The sequence below is a fragment of the Ammospiza nelsoni genome, chromosome 20 (assembly GCF_027579445.1).
Source record: "Ammospiza nelsoni isolate bAmmNel1 chromosome 20, bAmmNel1.pri, whole genome shotgun sequence".
Taxonomy (NCBI): Eukaryota; Metazoa; Chordata; class Aves; order Passeriformes; family Passerellidae; genus Ammospiza; species Ammospiza nelsoni.
In genome coordinates this window covers 8,508,558-8,524,880 of record NC_080652.1, presented here as the reverse complement: position 1 = coordinate 8,524,880, position 16,323 = coordinate 8,508,558, and the positions used below count along the sequence as shown (strand labels likewise).

General features: G+C 53.4%; 1 protein-coding gene across 1 annotated transcript; it reads right to left on the bottom strand.

Annotated features, from left to right (window-relative positions):
- Nucleotides 1–522: 522 nt before the first annotated feature.
- Nucleotides 523–14,999, bottom strand: DBH (dopamine beta-hydroxylase). The gene is made up of 12 exons (XM_059486532.1): nt 14,622–14,999; nt 12,475–12,621; nt 11,001–11,258; nt 9,281–9,457; nt 8,562–8,664; nt 7,252–7,418; nt 5,782–5,925; nt 5,660–5,698; nt 4,764–4,823; nt 3,968–4,095; nt 3,376–3,535; nt 523–657 (listed from the first exon to the last, which is right to left on the bottom strand). The coding sequence occupies exons 1-12, from the start codon at nt 14,997–14,999 to the stop codon at nt 523–525; spliced, it is 1,896 nt and encodes a 631-aa protein (XP_059342515.1).
- Between the last annotated feature and the right edge of the window lie 1,324 nt (nt 15,000–16,323).

The window sequence follows — 16,323 nt, the reverse complement described above, 5'->3', positions numbered from 1 at the left end:
GAGCGTGGAGGAGTGGGGAGGCAGGGGAGGGGAGGGGAGGGGAGGGGAGGGGAGGGGAGGGGAGGGGAGGGGAGGGGAGGGGAGGGCTGGGTGGGTGTTGTGGCATCCCTGCATCCTTCCATCCATCCATCCCTCCATCCCTGCCAGAGCTGCCAGCATGAGGGAGCACCTGTGGAGCCATCCTGAGCTAGGCAGGACCGCGGGACACCAGCAAGGCCTTTGTGCTGCTCCCACACATCCCTTTGCTCCGTGCCTCAGTTTCCCCGCAGGCAAACAAGCTCCTTCCCCCCTCCCTGGGGCTGCACAATAGCAAACCTCGCCGTTATTATCCCGGGGGTGGGAAGCAGCATTACTCAGAGCCAGCATTGCTAATGGCACACTAAATATAGCTCTTCCCATCCGCGGAGGGCTTTGCTGAACCCTGCCTGATGAGCTGAACCCCCTCTGGAGGCAGGGCCAGGCATGGCTGTGTGGCAGGGATGCTCCCCTCGATGATGCTCCTGCTGGGTGGCAGGCAGGGTGTCAGTCCCTCCGGAGCTGTCCCAGGTGCAGGGGGACGGGAGCAGCGGGCTGAGCCCCCGGGGAGGGCGGGCAGCGAGGGCTGGGCTCCCGCAGCCTCTCGGCGATGCTGGGCAGCGGCTGCTTCTGCCACTGGCCCTGCAAGAGAGGTCAGCAGCACCCTGAGAGCACGGCAGTGTCACAGACATCTCTTATGAAAAATCTTTTCCTTACGATTTTTCCTCCTGAGAAGCTGAGAGGCCTCAGGAACAAAATGTAAACAATGGTTATCTGCTGCTGTGGAATGCAACAGGTGCATCTGGGATTGGCCCATGTTGGTTTTTTCTAATTAATGGCCAATCACAGTCAGCTAGATTAGACTGTCCAAGACACAAACTTTTGTTATCATTCTTTCTTTTTCTATTCTTAGCCAGCCTTCTGATGAAATCCTTTCTCCCATTCTTTTAGCATAGTTTTAATATAATATATATCGTAAAATAATAAATCAGCCTTCTGAAACATAGAGTCAGATCCTCGTCTCTTCCCTCATCCTAAGACCCCTGAGAACACGGTCACACAGCAGGTGGAAACATTCCCCAAGAAAGTGAAGAAGATGTTGGAGGCTCAGTGTTTCTGTCTGCTTGGAGAAATGGCACGAGTTTTCACATCTGAAGTGGGTTTTTAGCCCAAATCAGGGTGTTTTCTCATGAGACATCACTAATTATTCCTACTGCAGAAGCACCTACACATCTTCTGAGCGGCACAGACGTCTGGGGTGTTCCACAAATCCACCACAGCTGGGGAATTTCCACCCCAAAAAGCGTTACCTGCCACGTCAGGTGGAGACAGCTCAAACCAGGGAGTGCCACAGGCCCACCATGCTCTGGAAAATCAGGAATTTCCAGCAGGGATGTGCCTGTGGAGCAGGAGGGATGCAGCAGCCTGGCTGAGGTGCCATGGAAGGGCTGTCACAGCCCTCAGAGCTCACAGTGACCACAGCCAGGACAAATCCCCCCACTCTGCGCATCCATGGTGACACCTTGTCTTGGGGATGCTCTCTCCAAAGAACAACCTGCCAGGTGCAGGCAGTGCCCAGGGCTGAGCCCACCGAGCAGGATCCAGCTCAGATGTGATGTGGGCATGGCCTGGTGGCTGTGGAGAGGTGGGCAGGGGCTGGGGGGGGCACGGGGGGCTCAGCTCAGTGTGATGATGCTCTGGCTGGGCTGCCAGCTGCGTGTTCGTGCAGAAATGTCAGCGAGAGGCTGAGCCACAGCGTGAGCAGGAGGAGGGAGGTCTGGAGAGGAGAGGTAGAGCCGTGAGTCATCAGCGAGATGAAAGTGGAATTTTTGTTTTCAGCTGAAATTTCTGCTGGTATGTCAAGCGAAATGGGCCAGAGCTGGCACCGGCACCAGGAAAGCCCTGGGGAAAGATGGAGTGGGATGGAGGGACCTTTCCAAAGCTCATGGGGAGTGATCAGAGAGGGGTCAGCTTTGCAGGGGAGCACCAGCTGGAGGAACAACTCCTTTCCTGTGCCCTTATGGCTTAGGGGAGCAGTTAAGCATCCTTAGGGTGCTCCTGCTCCAGGGCTCAGCTCCAGCCCTGAGCCCATCTGCTGCGGCGTCTGCCCTGCTGATTCATCCCTGAACCTGCTCTTTGGAGAGATCAAAGGCAAGTGGAGTGTCTTGATAGTTGTTGTTTTCAGTGCCTTCGAGTTGAAACCTGAACAGAGTTTACTGCTAGCCCCTGTGGGTGCAGGGGAACTCGGGTTCGGCACCGTCCCCGCTGCGCTCACAAGTGTTACCTTGAGGTTTGGCTCAGTAATTAACAGCACTCAGTTCCTCCCAGAAATCATCAGATTTGGGATCACTGAACTGCAAAAACATGAGCTTAATTAGAAGCTGGTGCTTTTCTCTTGGCAGAAGCAGCATGGAATAAATGAGATGTCTCCAAGTCGGGCTCGCTCTGAAACACCAGCAGAGCAGAGGCTCCTTCGCCCTCACTGTGATGCTCTGACCCACTTTGTGCCAGCACTGGCTCTGGTCTGCTCAAGGCCCTTCCTGACAGCCCCCAAGACCTCTCTGAAATCAAGGGAGTTGTCTGAGTCATAAATTAAGAGGTTTAATTCGTAACTCTGCTGCTGCACAAAACTTCTGCACCACTTCTGTCCTTGCAGCAAAGCTCTGAGAGGTGCCTGGTGTCCAGTTCCAGGGAACTGAAAAGGTTTCTGCCCACCCCAGAGTGAAACTTTGCTAAAAGGGATTTACAGTGGCAGAAAGCTGATGGTCATCCCTGCAATCAGCTCCGGATGCTCCTGTGCTGCAGTGGGTAGCACTGGATCCAGGCTAATCCAAATTTATTGCACTGATAAATGGCATTGGAAGATGATGCCAGCATTGGTTTTAAATCTTCACCACCATCATCATCATCATGTTCCTCACCTCTAGGCCTGGTTTTATTTTACAGACCTCCCAGTCCTTTATCCTTCACGTTTTGCTGGATCACCACCTTTGGAAGCTGCACAGATGCTGTGTGTAATGAGCTCGGTCTGCTGGGACCTGGGGGGATTTGCCAAAATCCTAAAATCCAGATCCTTGGATCTGGCCCTACTTTAACAGTCAGCAAAAGCAGCCTCTAAATCACTTTATGCAAATGCATCTCCTAATTGGATCTGGCTGGGAGCATCCATGGTGGGCTCCTGATGTATTGGCTAAGCCCAGGGCTGGGCTGGGCTCTGTGTCCTGCTGATACCAGGGATTTCCAAGCAGCTCCAGCCCCCTGCCCTGAGCCTCCTGGGTTTGGATGTGTCCTGAGCACCACAGACCCAGCCTTACACGTGGGAACTGTGCAGGGAATCTCTGGGAGTGAGGCTGTACCTACCGGGAACCGGACAGCAGAGGATTTGTTGCAGTGCACGGAGATGGGAGCAAAGCCGTAGAGGGATTTCAGCACATCCCTGTTGAAGGTGTTCCAGGGGATGGAGTAAAACTGCTGAGGGACAGACACCTGTGGGCACATGCAGACCTCCTCATCGTTGAACCTGGGCAGGAGAAAGGCCAGGCTGAAGCACAGCACTGCTGTGCCCTTCCAGAGCTGGATGTGGCCAATTCCTCCCTGCCTGACCCTGGGATGGCTCTGAGGGCAGCGCTGGGCACAGGCACAGCCTGCAGCAGCCAGCAGGGCAGCATTTGGGAGCAGCCCGTGGGTAGGACACCCTGTGCAAGGTCAGCATCTCCCTCTCCTCATGAGTGGATGGGCTGCAGCCTCCTCCCCTTGCGTGGATCCTTGGAGTCTGCCTCAAGTTATAAGGAATATTTTGCATTTATGCACTCAGCCACACGCTGACTCTTGCTGAGCAGTCCCTGCCTCCCTTCCTGGTGGTTCTCACTCCACAGCCATCCTCCAAACCCTGGGTTTGGCTGTTGTACCAGTGCTCCCTGTGCCCCCAGCCCCCCTGTGCAGGGCTCTTTACCTGTTGACAAGGTTGAAGTACCGGTGCAGGTAGCCTGGATCCACAGCGCTTTTGCACAGCTCCAGCTGCGTCTGGGGGTAGTAGTGCACGTAGTTCACACACATCTCCTCCAGGATGCCAAAGCCTCCCTGTGGCACAGGCAGGAAGGTGATGGAAGTGGGGCATGGCTGTGCCCTGCTGGGGCTGTACAGGGGCAGGGAGGGCAGGGGAGCACAGAGCTCACTCAACACTCACATGCATCTATACCTAAAAACTCTTTTCAGATCTAGATCTGGATCTCTAGATAGATAAATATGAGATAGAGATGGACATAGAGATAAGTATTCACACCCCTTCAGGTGCATGGCATGGCATGGCCAGCTCTCTGCTTGTCTGCCCTCTGTGCAAGGACAGATTTCCAGGCTAGACCGTGTGGTTTACATTAAAATGCAGATTTCCTATAATCCCTCTGCTATATTTAGCCTTGTCCCTGTTGATGGTACCTCTGACAGGCTCTTTTATATTTTTTTCCCACTGCCTATGTAAGGAAATAACATGCACTGTCAAAAAATGCCACTTCTCTTTAATTACAATTAATCCCTGGTGGAACAGTTTGTGATGGGAATTACAGTGACACATGCTACTTCACAATTAGCACCTTCACATCCCCGCTGCAGGCAGCAGAGCCTTGTGAGTTCCCTTCTTCCCACCCTCCCTTGGCTTCTGGCTGGGGTTCAGCCTGGTTTCATGCAAGTGCCCACTCTGGGGGTGCCCCCAACCCACCCTGGTTTACCCCCAAAATTGCCCCTGCCCTCACCACGGTGGCTCTGCTCCGGTCCTCAGTGTTGTATGTGCAGGTGGTGATGAGTTCATCACCCTAGGGGGTTCAAACACAGGAAAATTTAGGGATTGGGGAGAGTTCCACATGGAAATCTCTGCTCCCCATACCAGGAGCCTGCAACCCCTCAGGAGTCCTTGCTAAAACTGCATCCCCTGAGGAGATTCCCCAGGGCTGCATCCCAGGGATGGTGTTTCCTGCTTTCCTCGCTTTTTAAGGATTTCTGCGGGGTTGAAAACACCTTAGCATTGCACTTAGGCAAGAGCTTGAGGTGCCAAAACAGGAGCTGACTTGATGGCACAGCAGCCTCCCTGCCACAGTCAGTGCTGAGGACTGTGGGGACACCCCAGGGCACAGCTCTGGGCACGGCTCCAGTGGGTGCTGAGTGCTTTGAGCAGTTCAGGAGCAGCCCTGGGCACGGCTCCAGTGGGTGCTGAGTGCTTTGAGCAGCTCCAGGAGCTGCCCCCATCTTTGCAGTCAGGTCCTTCCCCATCTGAGGAGCCCTGGGGCAGGTTCCACCCCTGTTTTCTGTTTTCCCACCCACTCCCACTCTGATGCTGAATCTCTTCCTCTCCTCCCATCAAGCAAGGCCAGAGGGCAGCACCATGGCTCATGCTCACCCCCCGAGGAGCCTCCCTCTGCCAGACGAAGCCCAGCTAAATCAGGAGCCTCATTTAGCTCCCGCCTGCCCACACACCAATTCTGGGCCATATGAGAGAGGTCCTGGTTGTCCCCAAAGTATCTGCATGGAGATGGCACAAATGACCCAGGAACCTCCCTCCAGCCCCGCTGGGAGTCCCCAGATGGGATGGGGAAATGTAAGGAGGCAGGGGACTCAGGTTGTGCTGTTTGGAACATTTTTTGGAGCAACTCACCGGGAAAACAGAGACCACCTCCTTCAGCATGCGGATCTCCTGGGAAGGGAGGGAAGGGCACATATCAGAGTGGCACTGTGCCCAGGGGGGACACCCAGCCGTGCCCCCTGCAGCCCCTGTACCTGGAAGTGAGGGCTGTAGTGGCTGTCAGCGTTCACAACCTGCCTCTCCCTGCCGTGCCGGGCCAGCACCGTCACCACTTTCCTCCCGGCCAGGTGTGTGTGCAGCTGCGAGGCGAAGATGCGGATGCCAGCAGAGGGCAGAGCCTGGGGAAGGAAGGAAGGAAGGAATGAGGGACAGCTCAAGCCCCCGTGGGACCCCTGTCCCTGTCAGAATCCAGGACATTCCTCTGACTGCCCTGGAGGACTCCAGACCCTGGCAGGGAGATCAGACACCTTGGCACGGAGTCAAAAACACCTGTGCTTCCATTTTAGCCCATGGAAACAATTATCAACTTTGTGTGAGGCTACAAGAGTTTGAGTAGAATGATAGTGAACTTGTTACAGGGTAAAAAAGTAGAATTTTGGGGATTTAGAATGGGGGCTCAAGAGGCAAGATGGAGGGAGCTGGGTGTGTCTTGTCCTTCTTCTTGTTCTTGTCCTCCATCTTCTGCTGGGATGGAGGACACTTTTGGATTGGTTTAGAGTAGAGACAGACTGTCCAACATAGGTGATAGGTATTGGAAAATTATTGTAAATAAAGCACACGTAGTTCTTAGTATAAAAAGCCAACACCACCCCAAGGGCAGGGACTGTGCCACGACCCGACCTGCTGGACAGAGCTCAGCAGGTCAGAGAAAGAATGGAACAGATAAGAGGAAAATAAACAACCTTGAAAACCACAGCCAAGGAATCTCGACTTCTTCTTCGGTCACAGGGCTGGGAAAAACGACCTTTAATACCTCAGGAGCCATCTCAGCAACACAAAACCCGAGATGTCCCCTCTCACATCCCCTCCTTCACATCCCTGGCTGTGTGCTGGGAACTGGCTGTCCCTGTTCTGGCTCTCACACGGTGTTTAGGGGATTGCTGTACCCCTGAAGAAGCAGCTCAGTGAACTCCTTGCAGAGGGACAAACCCTCACTGCTGCCAAAGCAACGCTCCAGGGCAGCAGGAGTTGCTGGGGCACATCCAGCTTCCCTCCCTGCCGTCCTTGGTGGTGGCACAAGAGATTCCTTATGGGTAAGACCTACAAAAACAAAACCAAAGCTTCCCTGAGAGAGCAAGGTGGGCCCTTTGGAACCATCTTTGAGGGAGCTCTTGGCAAGCTCCCCAGGAGCAGGAGCCAGTTTTCCCAGCCCTGTGAGGGAAAGCACCACTGGGACAGGGCCAGCTCGGCAGCGAGCTTTATGGGAATGGTACCCCGGGGAGCTGGAGCAGATGGCTCCCCAGGAGAGCTGCTTTCAGGGGGATCCAGCACATCCCAACCAGCTGCTCTCTGTTTATTGTACACAGCAGATTTTTCTTTCCTCACGGTGAGTTTAAAACTTCAAATTGGCAGCCTGGAAATTGGTGCTGCCTGGAGCCAAGGAAAAGCCACGGGAAACCTTTCTCCTCTGAGGTGCAGATGGGATGGAGGGGACAGGCACTCACCAGCTGGGTGCATTTATCTGTGCAGTATCCTGTGAGGATGAAGCTGTCCTCTCCAGGGGGAATGGCCATCACTGGGGTGTACACCAAGCCCAGCTCCATGATTCCAGCATCATAGGGACGAAGGGTGGCCGTGTAGTACAGCCTGATCCCCGAGGAGTCACGGCGACCTGGGGGCCAGGGGACAAGGACAAGTCACTGCAGGGACAAAGCCAACAGGTGAAAGACAAGGACATGCTGTGGGGAGCCTCTCACTCCCGGCTTCCTTCCTCTGTTTGAAATTGTTTTAAATCCTACAGATTTTTGTGGAAATCCTCATTGAGTGTCCCCAGATGCACCTGGCTCCCTGGTGAGGGCACTGTCCCAGGATAGCAAGGTAAGGGTGCCTTTGGAGAGCCCAAAGCAGAAGGACAGAGCATGGGGTGCTTTGGAGGACTCCCTCAGGAACAGGGCTCACTGCAGCTTCTTTAATCCCAAAATGCCAAAGGGAAAGAGCAGGGTCAATAGGTCAGCAGGGGTTCGGGGCAGCTCTGAGCTCCCTGTCTCCAGGCTGGAGCCCACCCAGGGATAAGAATAACGGGGGAGACACTATTGGTTAACAGGCAAAAGCAGATGAATGATGGAAGATGTGAACTCTGTATTTATAGCCGTGTTTCTTCTCAAGTTGCCGAATGTGCTATGATTGATCCACAGTACATATGCTCTGGCCTCCTAAAAATATCCTTGGGTAGTCAAGAAGCTGCTTGTTTTTATGTTAATGAAGAAACTGGGTTGTTTGGAATCCTTCTTTTTTTTCCAATGTGTCTCCTGACAATGTTATCGAAGCAGGAGAACAGGAATCAACATCCACATCCCCCCCTCCCCAGGCAGCTTGGTCTCTCTGGTGCCTTGGCACTGCTGTCACTCCTGCTCTGGGCTCAGACCCAGCCCCACCACCTTGTGTGGAAATTGGGGTTACTCCTAAGACAGCCCAGCTGAATCCTGATGTTGCCCTGGATCACATCCTTGCCACAGGAACTCTGTGGGGGCAATTTTCTGCCTGCAGGCTCCTTTCCCAGGCATCCTTCCCCACCTCTGGGCATGCATTTCAGTGAGGATGGCTTTGCTGAGACCAGAAAAGCAGCAGCATGCTGGGGGGTTAATGTATTCTTCCTGCAGGGACAGATCTGCACCATCAGCTCTCCACAAAGTTGAGCACAGGGCCATGGTTTGGGCCAGAGGCCTCCCCAGAAGGTGGCAATGCTTCCCTGGAATTTCCCCAGCTCTCCCGCCATGGTCACACAGGTAAAAGAACATTCAGGGCAGCCCCTCACCTTTGAACACCAGGGGATTGTGGTAATGGATCTCCAGACGCAAATATCTGGAGGAGCCTGGGCCACCAAAGGCAAGACCTGCTTCTTCAGGGTAATAGAAAGCCTGGAAGCAGAAGGGAGGGTGTTAGGGGAGCAGCAGGGTGGCTTTCCTGGGAACAAGGCTGGAAAGCCTAAGGGAATGTGTGGGTGTAATCCTGACCCACACCATGGGCCATGACTTGTGCCATTGGTTGTGCTTGGAAAGCTGCCCTTGCTTCCAAAAGCTTCTCTCATTCCACATGCAGTGGCACAACACCTGAGTGTTGTCATAAAATCATAAAATACCCTGAGCTGGAAGGGACCCACAAAAGGATCATCAAAATCCAACTCCTGGCCCCCTTGTTGTCCAAGGAGGTTTTGGACAACATTTGTGGGATTCCTGGGGCACAGGACAGCCCCAAGAATCCCACAAGTGTTGTCCAAAACCCCCTTGAGCTCCCTCAGACTCGAGGCCATGACCATTCCTTGGGGAGCTGTTCTAGTGTCCCACCCCACTGATTTATGGCATCAGAGAGGAGAGAACTGGGGACAAATAGGAAATCCAACACATCCAGGAGGGGCTGAAGCCAAACCCCAGCAGAGCCCAGGGTGAGGGCAGCCCCCAAAGCGGCACCGGGATGGTCTGGGAGGCAGCAGGGCCTGGTTGTCACCCAGGGGGACATGTCCCTTGTCACACCCACCTGTGCCCCCATGGCCCAGGCTGCCAGCACGTGCCTGCAGTAGTTGAGGCGCTCTGGCTTCATCTTGGAGTCGCAGGGCCCGTTGTAGTGGGGGAAGCTGTCGAAGTCGGCCGCGCACTGGAAAACCTCCATGTGGTGCACCAGGGCCTCGTTACCCGCCGTGACCACCGGCTCGTACTGCAAGGCAGGCCCAAGGAGGAGAAGAGACACTGAGAGCCCATCCCTGGGGCCTGCAGGCTCCATGAGGGGCCAGAGCAGGAGTGTCTGTGACCTGGTACCAGTTTCTGCCACAGGTTGCTCAGGCCATGAGGCAATGAGGGCCAAGAACTTTCCCCTCATCTTCTGGTTATGGCAGAGTTAAACAGGCCCAATCTCCAGGGTGAGAGGACACTCTGAGAGCCCATCCCTGAACCCTGCAGGCTCCACAAGGTGCCAGGGCAGGAGTATCTGTGACCTGGTACCAGTTTCTGCCACAGGATGGGGAGGGAAGGTTGTTCAAGGCATGAGACACCAATGGCCAAGAGCATTCACCTCATATTTTGGTTGTGGCAGAGCAAAGCACCTGGGTACTTCAGAGGGGAAGCAACATGTTAGTAGTTCCCAAGGAGCATTTAGGTCAGTTGTGGAAATATTTAATTTCTTGGCTGGCTTAGGGACCAACCCAGAGCCTACCAGAACCCACAGAGAAGCAGCTCATCCTTTCTCCAGCAAGAGATGGGGATCAGCAGAAGACCTTGGTCGGTTTTGTGATGGCTGAGTCCTTTACCAGAGGTAAAGGTGGCCCTGGGGGTGTTGCTTTTTCCTACAGAGAGTCCTGGCTGTGTTGTTGTTGTAGCTCTGCCTGCAGCCTTTGGGTTTTGTTTGTGTCCTGCAGCTGCCTGGGGCATGGGGAGGAGGATTTGGGGTAGAGAGAGTGACTCAAGGCTGAGGAACATCTCTGGCTAAAAGTGCCAGCTGCAGAAGTGATCTGCAGCAGCGGGAAGGTATCAGGAGTTACACACTTCTTACTTACACACAGATGATTCACTTCACACCATCTGTCAGAGAGAAAATCCTCCTTCTGAGCCTCCCTTAGCATCGTCTCTCCCCTCGAAATCACCGAGCGCTCGCTGCAGCTCGAGTGTTTGCAGGTTCTCCTCATCCCCCTGGTGTGCTTTTGACTCTGGATGTGCCAGGTCACCTCCTGAGCCACCCCCACACCTGCTGGGTGCTCTCCCATCCCTTCCTCAGGGTTGCCAGCAGGTTTCTGCCTCTCCTCTGCAGGAGATGGCCCAAGCAACACGTCTGGCAGTGCCCACAAGTTGCATTTACGTCTGTAACTCTTTTTTTGGACTATGCCTCATCTTTTAGATGCCAGTTCCCATCCTGGTTAGCTCTGCCCTGCTCTCATCAGCCCTGTTCCTTTGTTTCCTGTGGTTTTATGCTCCTCATGTGTGCCAAAATCCTGCTGTGGGTCTGTTCCTTCTGCAGGGAGTCAGCCCTGAGCCTGCCCTGGAACCTGCTGGATGTGCCAAGTGGGAAAACATTACCTGGTCCTCTCCTGCTGAGACACTAGGAGACAAGAGGATGCTACTGATTGCTGGGCTGGACCTGGAAGAGGTTTTGGGACCACATTTGGATGCCAGGGCCTGAAAGCCTCCCTGTGACATGGAATTTGCAGGATGTGAACACAATTTCTGACCCACCCTGGGGATAGCAACCCCCTTCTCCTGCCTCTTACCATGATAATGTGGTGCTTGGGGAAGCCCTCGGGGAGCTCTGCCATGTAACACCAGTAGGTCGTCTCCTGGCTGGGAATGACCACATCTGGGGCTGTTATCTCCATGGTCTGCATGTCTCTGGGCAGCTGAGGGATGCTGATGTTGGGTTTGAGCAGCTGCACCCTCTGCAGCCCCCCGTGGAGGGCAGAGACATTGATGGCTTGCAGGGAATGCACTGGTTTCTCCAGGACGCCGTAGATCAGGTGCACGGTGCCATCCTGAAGACAGAGCAGAAGATACCTGTGGGGTTTTCATGCTGAACAGGAGCTTCAGGGACCATCAGCACCAGCACTGGTGGCATGAACCCAGAAATGGGTCTGTGACCCCACCCTGGCTGCACCAGCAGCTCACTGTGCTGTGCTGTCCCAGGACAGCTCTACATTCCAGGTGTTTCTCTGGCTGATGTGGTCACTGAGGGTTCCCTAGCAGGTTCCCCATCAATTCCAAAAGGGTGACACATCCTCTTTGCTCCTTCCAAGCCCCTCATGAGCTCCAGGCTGGGACAAACCCATCAGTGCAGGGCTCATCCTCCCCTGCAGCCCAGCAATAGCCTGGGGGTAACAGCAGGAACAAAACTTCTCCCTGTAGTCCTCCCTTTTTCTTCCAGCTTCTTTTCAGGTGGAAGGAACCACAAGAAGCTCTGCTGAAAGTCTGCTGCAAACAAGAACACTGAGAGCTCTGGACAGGAGATAAGGGAGGAAGGAAAAAGAGAACAATCTTTTCCTGCAGGATCAGAGAATAAAGACCAGCAAGTGTTTTTGTGGCTCTCACACACAGATTGTTCCCTCCAGGGCTCTCGGTGTTTTGGCAGACGGCAGACACTTCTCACCACAAGAGAAGCTTTTGAGCACCAGCAGCAAAAACTCGAGGACACTTTGTGCCCACGTTGGCTCTAAAATATCCTGCCCACAAAGGCTTTCATGTGAGATGAGCCTTGCACTGATTCCAGGGCCTGTAGCTGAGCCTCTGAGCTGTCTGACAGGAGGGTTTATCCCAAATCCCAGCTTGGAGAGGAGTGGTGGGTGCAGAGCCAGGGAGACACCACCGAGCACAGAGCAGCACCTCAATTTGCTGTCCCTTTGTCCCAGCTCCTGTCACCACCCTCCTGTTTGCCTGCTGTTGATACACCAACCCCTCTTCGTGACACTCCCAACAGTTGGCTCCAGACTGTCAAGCAGAGTGATGCAGGAAGGATTTATATAGACCCAATGCATGTTCAACGGGAGCTGATGATGCAAACGAGCTAAAAGCTACACTTGAGAGAGCTTTTGAAGGGCTTGTGAATAGATGGTGCCAAACATTACTCATGGGCCAGGGCTGACATCTGTAGCTCACTTCCTCTGTACCTCACACAGCACCAACACCTGATGCTGTGCCCAAACAGGGCTGGGATGGGGCTGGGGGTGCCACAGCATGGTGAGGGCGATGCCATACCTCTATCAGGTAGTCCTTGGGGTCACAGGTGCTGAAGGCTCTTCTGAAGAGCAGGTAGAGCCCCTCAGGAGCCCTGCGAGCCCCGAGGAGCTGGTAGTCCTGCTGGGAATCCATGTGGAGCTGCCCCTTGGCATCACTCCAGGCATCCTGTGAGGGAGAGAGCAGCCTGCTCAGCCAGGAGGTGCCTCCAGAGGTGCCACAGGTCCTCCTTGTGTGCACCCTCAGCACCCCAGAGCTGCAGGATGCCTGTGCTTTGCTCCATGCCCACCTCCAGCACCTCCTGGGCAGATCCATGCTGGAATGGCCTCTGCTGCAGGATCCCTGGTGCTCAGACAGACCTGGGAAACACCTGAGCCAGCACTAACAGTCTGCAGAAAGACCTTCACAAGCTGAGATGTGAGTGGGGAAAGGTGGGGAAGGGAGGAAGGAAAGCCCCCAGGGACATGTGAAGGTGTTGTGTTGGTCTGTGCTGGATTTTGGGTGTGTTTGTGTTGGGGAGACCCTATGGAAGGGAGAGCTGGGCTCTTCAAAACCCTTGGCACAAACCTCCCTCAATTTAAGATCAGACCCTTGTTGGGCTAAAGATTTTCTGCAAAATCCTTAATTGTTTTTTGTGGCCAGATTGTTCTGAAAGCCCAGCACGGCCTCCTAAAAACTGCTTGTTGTAGAGGACGGTGACAATGCCACCCCAAGAAGCAAAGCAGCAGGGTATTCCTGTGCCTCAGGGTTTGAAGGCTTGGAGTGTAAAATCCTGGGATAATTTGGATTTGATCAGGGTTGTTTCTTTGATCTTTTATTTCTCCTGTGGGTCTCCTGTTTACTCAGAAAAGGCACCCAGGAAGTAGCTGGCTGTGTGCACACTGGTTCTTTTATCTTGGGAGGAAAAACCAGAAGAAAAAGGATAAAGCAATTTGGCATCATGTCAGCCAGAGCTATAGAGTCATATTTCCAGAACATATTGTCCTTAGAGGGGGAGAGGGAAATCGGCTCCATGGAGCTCTCATGACATTTGATTTCGTAGGAATATGGAGCGCAAGTTAATCTCATAGAACATAGGGGGCTGAACAAATGTGGATCTCTTTAACAGCCAACACACTTATCCAGAAGAAAAGCTGCTGGGGGAGAGAAAAGCAGGGCTGGAGAGATTTATAGAGATCTCCTTGCAGGATGCTGTTCAGCACCAAGTGAAAGAGAAAACCCAAGCGCTGCCGGGCGTTTCTGTTTGTCTTTGGGTGAGCTAAGGAAGGCAGATTAGAAATCATCCTTTATGTTTTCTTTACATGATGCTGTGAAATCCTGGAGCATTTGGCCCACCACAGACCCTGAAAGGCTGGTAATTAGCAGGAAAAGAGCTCAGATAATAAAGCCTTCTTTTCATGCTTTCATTGCACTGCGGATCACATTGCGGCTGATTGCGAAAGAATGTGTTTTATGGTTAATTTGAAGTAAGCAGAGAGGTAAAATTTAACTAAACGGAAAGCCTCATAAAGGCAAAAATGGGAATTTCTTTCTGCAGCCAAGCACAATCACAATCAGCCTGATGTGGTGGGCTGGGGATAGGGCTGGGAAAACCACCCAGACAGAAACCCAACAAACAGACAGTGGCAGGAAGGATGGAATTTGCACCAGCAACAGCAAACAACACAACTGGAAATCAGTTTTCCCAAATACATCTGCACCTTTAATATCTGACAGCACCCCAGGTTGCCCTGTTATCCCATTGATCTCTTTGGATGCAACTCTCAGCTGGGTTCCTCCTGCTGGCAGGAGCAGCCTCTGCCTGGTGACTTTTGCCCTGTCTCAGAGCCATTAATGGGAGCTGTGGTTAATTTTTAATGTGGCTGGCAGCAGCACACGAGTGAAGCAGGGTGTTGATGTGTGTGTCTTTGCACCTGAACACAGCAGAAACACCCAGCTCCTGGCTCCCTCAGCCTTGCTGTGTTTATTCTTTCCTCTTTTGGGTTAATCTTAATCCCCATGCCAAACCCACCGTGTGCATCCAATCTGGGGTAGAAAGCCCTGAAACCTTCTGGACCCTGAGCACTGTGCCCTGTACCCCACTCTACCAAACCACCAGCTCAATTCAGAGAGCTGCATTTCCAGGAGGGAAACCCCAAAAGCACCCATGCAACACTCAGGTGACTCACCCCAAAGTAGGAGTTGTGCCCATCGCTCCAGAGCACGGCCAGGTCCGCGTTCTCAAACTCGCCCCTGTCCGACATCCCAAAGAGGAGCCCAAAGTGCAGCTCCTTGATGAGCAGCTGGAAATTCACGGCTTGCTCGGGGTAGCTGACATTCCAGGAGAGCTCCAGCAGCCCCTGGGGATCCAGGGGCACCTTGTAGGGGAAATCACTCTGGCGGGGTGCTGAGCCCTGCAGGGCCACCACCAGGATGACCAGGAACGCTGCCACCAGGGTGAAGTACATGGATGCCACCTCCCTCAGCTTGAGGCTGGGGCAGGAGCAGGGCTTGCTCCTGGAGCTCTGCATCCTGCCAGGACAGCACCCGGCACCTGGTGTGCCCATTTATGTGCTGGCCCTCCTGGGCAAGCTGGGTAAGTGATAGTCTTTAATTGCATTTAGCTGTTGGGAAATTGGACTGGTGTATTGACCCCCGTCAGCTCCTGGCCAAACACTTGTCATCTGCTGTCTCCCCTTAATTGGCTCTAATTGCACATGGACATTATCAATAGCAATTGGGTTTGACTGGGCTGATGTGATTCGCTCTTAAATCTTCTTTAGTGGCTGGGAAGGGCTGGTTGCTCACAGGCTGCTCTGGCTGAGCCCTTGTAGACATGCACTGCACTGCTCATGGTGCCTTTGGCCTGGGTGTCCCCACAGCCCAGCCTGGGATCACCCCAAAAGTGGCCAGACAGGAGAAAAAAGCACCCTGAGCCTTGTCTGAGCTCCCAGGCATTAAATAATACTGACAGGATTGAAATATTTTCCCTGCAAAGCTCAGTACCAGAAGAAATGCTGATTTCCCTCAAACAGCAAGAAAAGAGATGTGTCCTCTCCTTTCTCCTCTCCTTTTTGGGCTTTATGGGATTTAATTCTGGCCCTTTCAAACTCAGCTCCTCTCCCACCCAGCTTTGTACCCACTGAAGCCCCCACCTGCCTAGACCACTGGATATATTCAATATTTGTTATTTCTTTGTAGCAGCCGGGACTTGGGCTCAGTTTAAAGTTTAAAGGCACCTTTAGCCTCTCCCTGTCCCGCTTCCCATTTGTTTAAAATCTGATGGATTCTCTTTCAGTTATTACCTTTCCCACGTTAATTGGAATTATAATGAACTGTCTGGAGCTCTTTGATGCAAACACGCACACACATTGCCTGGCTTTATCCTGCTAGCCGGTGGCATTGTTTTACTAATTTATTAATAAAAAATGTTTTATTCATTTATTAATTTTATTAATTTATTTATTGGTGGGGTTCCCTCGGGTCCCCTCGGGACTCGGCTTTCCTCCTGCTCCTTGCAGCAATGTCACAGGGGCAGATCCGCCTCCCCCAGCCCTGGCTAAGGAGAGGAAATGGATTCAGCTCGGCGTTTTAATGAGTCATCAATGCGAGCATCTCCACGTTAAACCCGAGGAGGTTTCACCGTCCTAAGACACAACCATTACTCAGGAATGCGTCAATTGATCCCGGCCGCGTCTCTCTCCTTGCCGGGTGACCTGCTGCTCGCAGGGTTTGCTCTCAGTCAGCCCCAGCAGGCAAAAGGCCAAGCACAGGGAGGGATGGAGAGCTGAGCTCTCCCAGAGGAGCGTCCCTCATCCCCACCCCTCCCCCAGTGACTCCAGAGAACAGCCCCGTCCCACATCAGCTGCTGAAAAGCCTTAAAAAGCCTTA